The sequence below is a fragment of the Perkinsus marinus genome (assembly GCF_000006405.1).
Source record: "Perkinsus marinus ATCC 50983 genomic scaffold scf_1104296935302, whole genome shotgun sequence".
NCBI lineage: Eukaryota > Perkinsozoa > Perkinsida > Perkinsidae > Perkinsus > Perkinsus marinus.
In genome coordinates this window covers 190,583-194,830 of record NW_003214508.1, presented here as the reverse complement: position 1 = coordinate 194,830, position 4,248 = coordinate 190,583, and the positions used below count along the sequence as shown (strand labels likewise).

General features: G+C 46.3%; 1 protein-coding gene across 1 annotated transcript; it reads right to left on the bottom strand.

Moving 5' to 3' along the window:
• Pmar_PMAR003335 (hypothetical protein) lies at positions 1-871 on the bottom strand (the record flags this gene model as incomplete). Its single annotated transcript, XM_002784037.1, has 3 exons — positions 1-102; positions 151-267; positions 758-871. 3 exons carry the CDS (start codon positions 869-871, stop codon positions 1-3), a joined length of 333 nt encoding a protein of 110 aa, XP_002784083.1.
• Between the last annotated feature and the right edge of the window lie 3,377 nt (positions 872-4,248).

Here is a 4,248-nt window from a genome sequence, read left to right as displayed (position 1 = left end):
CTAACCGCTACGCTTCGCATTGAATCCGATACCAGAATCGATGGTTATAGTCTTGCCGAATACAGAACGCTGCACCTTCGTATAAGGGAAGGCTTCTTCAATCTGCTGAATACAGTATGGTAGAGGGAGCGGAGACCATCAAGAACGTACCTCTGTTGTGGCGTCTGAACGCAGCGTCTCATCTAATGCGATGACATCCTTTACTAGTGCCTCAGTTTGCAGTCCTTTTGCACGGATTTCCTCTATTTTGCTAGATAATTGCGGAATCTGTTAACAGAGTATTCTAAAGCAATGAGAGCACCGAGCAGTTTAATAAGCACAGAACGACACATAGGAACACAAATACCGTACCCAGGAGCCTCCCATGAACCGCTGAGCTTCTCTCAGGATTTCCCTAAAAGCAGCTCGTTGAGCAAACTTCCCTTCTTGTTCGGCAGAACACATGCAAGCGCCGAAAACACGAGATGGTCAACAGATCATCGGTAATGCAGATGATTGCTGCTGTAGCCTCGGCAGTGTGAAGGCTCCCGAAGGAATCTCATATTTTGCTGTATGACGCGGCAGGACTGTAGTCACTCACATTAGGGTGCAATTTTCTGTGTGGAGCGAGAGGATTCGACCTCTGATTTCGGAATGATCCGGGGCTCGGCCCTTCAGCATTGCACACTTAGTGTCAATATCATGCAGTTCAGCGAGAAATGATGCCAGATACTGAAACATCAGCAATGAGTCACCTCTCAATGGTGCCGTCTCGTACGCCCTCAGCGCGCTCAATGTCCGCTTCTGCAGAGGCAGCCTTGTCCTCGGCGGCCTGTTCTTCAAGGGCAGCAGCGAGCCGCCAGGCAGCCTGATCTCGGCGGACCTTAGTCATTTCACTCCCTAATCGCCGTATGTCGGCCAGCTTGCTCTGTTTTTCTGGAGGATTTACGTTGGTCGCATGATTTTCGCGCTCCCGCGGCTACTCAATTTCAATGCATTAATCTCCTCTCTGATACATGCCTGTTCATCCTTGATCATTTTCACTCTCTCGTTCTCCCTCGTGCTCCTCGATTTGAGATTCCTAGCGAACCAGGTGAGGTCCGCCTAACAAACCATCATCATGATTTGCTGATCGGACTACTACTCTAAAATCGGAGATAATGTCTCGAAGTTCCATTAGCGTAGACATCTGACTATTCAGCTCATATAAGCATTGCTGAACCTGCTCCAGCTCCTAAGTTCGCTGAACTGTCAGTGATGTCATCACCACGCATCGTTGATGATCGATCAAGTCCCTGTTCTCCCGACCCATCAGGGTCCTCAGCGTACGTTCTTTAAGATTATTGAAGACTGAATACGCACTCACGGGTTTGTTTAGACCCAACCGAGAACTCACTCCTCTGTCTCGGTGTAGCTAACTCCCTCTGCAACGCCCGCTCTCCCCATTCGCGCAAATGATCCAGAAATCTACTGTCTATGTCCTGCATATGTCGATTAGTGTCATCACATGCACAACGTTCCTTCGCGGAGTTCAACAGAGACTCTTGCAGTTGCGCAAAGGCTTGATCTGAGGCGACCAAATACCCTTTGATTTACTCTGACGGGCCAGGCCCAAACTCGGGATGATACCATTTTTGACTGATCAATTTTATATGTATATACGCCAGCCCAATAGCTTGGTCACCTCGATCAGCTAACAACTCAGTCGCCTCAATTGGATGTACGACAGCCACTCCGGAGGTCTATGAGGATAAATCTAATTTCGATGACTTATCTCTGTCCTCGAAATACCCTAGTTGATTTGATGGAGATCATGAGTCGTATAAACTGCTCTTTATCGATCTTCGCTGCGCACGGTAATTTATACGAACCATGCATGTCTTCTCCTGAGGCGGCATCGAAAAAAGATTCCTCCTCGATTTACCTCAGGACATGTTCACTAGAATTTTGGGAGCTCACGATCTACGATAACTGATTGGAAAGCGACCCACGTTTCGCTTCCTCTTCAGACATTGCTTTCTTTTCAATTTGGACTTGCGACATCTAAGATCGGAGCACAGAAAAATGAGCGCTGCTTTCAACAGGGGATGTTCACCATTTCGATAAGCACTGGTTGGGTTATCTCATAGAAGGGGGCCTCTCCAACGCTGCGGATCAGACACCCCAACTGAGGGGCGTTGAGACTTCCCGACTTGTCGATGTCGAAAAGATCGAAAAGTTCGTTCCATTTGCCAATCGTATCATCGTCGACCTTTGATCTGACTAGATCCGTTCAAAAAGGCAGGGCGATGGTCCTAACTGTTGGAGTGTGTCTTTCGTCACGCAATCATCTCTTGATTCAGCTACGGCGGCAGCGAGCCCCTGAATAGCTACTCTGATGAGAAAACGGTGGTTAAAATGCCAGTCTCACCACAGAGGGAGACTCTTGTGTTTGTAAGTTCTCTGAAGACATTCGCCAAGTGAAGAGAAGGAACTGAGAGCACTGAACCTAGACCTATACTCCTAGGCGGCATCCGCCTTGATGCTTAGGTGAACTTCCTCAGCAGTCACATGATGTCAAGTAGGAGTTACGCTTACAAGCTACATTAAGACGCCTTACGTTTGGTTTTTATCGAACGAACTCTCTGCGTGTAACTGGAGATTTCTGCAGCGTCTCAATTTCTAGCCCATCACTATGCACAATTCATACTCAGTGAAATATGGTCATTCTCGTGTGCGAGTATCGATTACCAGAAGAATACCTGCTCCATTGTAAACGCTGCTCAGATATCTACGACACCCGGTCACAAAGATTCGCGGTAACTCAATCGATGCTATTTAGGAGCTAAAGCTGAAACAAGTAAACTAGCAATGAGCTTTCTACGCCTCAACAGTGGTGAATACCTCAACTTCATATATTCATCGGATCGAAAAAGTATATCAACGAACTCTAACCCACGGTTGTATCTCAACATGTGTCTATCTCATTTATTTACAAGTTGTAGTCTACAACCTGGACCAATCGCAAATCATAGTTTACAGACTCTCTAATCTCGTTGTAGTTTTCAGAGAAAACTAGACCCTTCTTATGACTGCGAGCCAGGATCTGTCGATAGCCAATACGCCTCAGAAAATCATGTCTCTTCAAGAGAGATAATCTCATGTCTTGAATTAAGAATCTTTTTGACCTCACATGTACTTACCAAGCAAGACCCCATCCCCACTCCGCCCCGAGCCACTTACCTTTTAGCATGAACACTTGATATTTCCCAATACAAACAAGACAACTCGAGGAAAGCGAAATGTGTGTGGGAGAAAGGAGTAAGGAATACTTCAATAACGAATACAACAGCGGAAGATAACTAAGCCCGACGACGGACCCCGGCCTATCGAGAGCCACGGGTGAGATAAGACGACAAGCACCGACTTGAATCGATGAACACTAGAGCGATGCCCAACTGCGAGCTTCAACTCCAATGATCTCAATCTCACCCACGAGAAGCTCTACACCGGATTAGCTATCTACCACCACAACGAGAATCCACGAGGATTCTCAGGTTAAGGTATTACACCTCGAGACAAGGAAGCTAGAATTCATGTGGTCCATAATGATCATCACCCATGATCATCATAGCACGAACCTAGCAATCTCGCCTTAATGCGAATGCACTAATCTCGATACTAAATTACAGTAACTCCTATAGTTATACTGAAGCGAAGCAAGAAGTCTTCACAGCAAGCAATCCGCAGTATAGAACGCTATAAGGAATCACATAAATCTCTACGAGAGCCACCTACTGATACTGAGTCGTCTCTATGATGAACCATAGTTCGATACACAGAGACGACAAATGGTAATAACGTGCTCAAATTGGCGTGATCAAAACACCACCAGCACCGAAAGGTAGAGCAGACACTAGTGTCAGACTATACTACGGATCGGTCGGTTGAGTGAGAGCGAGCACGACATAACAATGAAAGGCGACGAGCACAATCAAAATATCTATTCCAGAGCTCTCCACTCGCGTTGTTATTCCTACCGAACCACAACGTGAGTGTTATACGAGAGATGGGATTGTTTGTATTGATGAGAATGATAATAAGGTGGCAGCAGTATAGTAACGATAACAATACATGAACTACTACCACCAGAATAACAACCTTATCATGATAAGATTTGAAGCCAGGGGCTCCATAGGAATAAGGAAAAGTTGTCCAGGACTTCCTCAGCCCTCAAACGATACAGTAGACACAGCTGAGAGGACAACACTGGCGATCTACTGGTGCTGA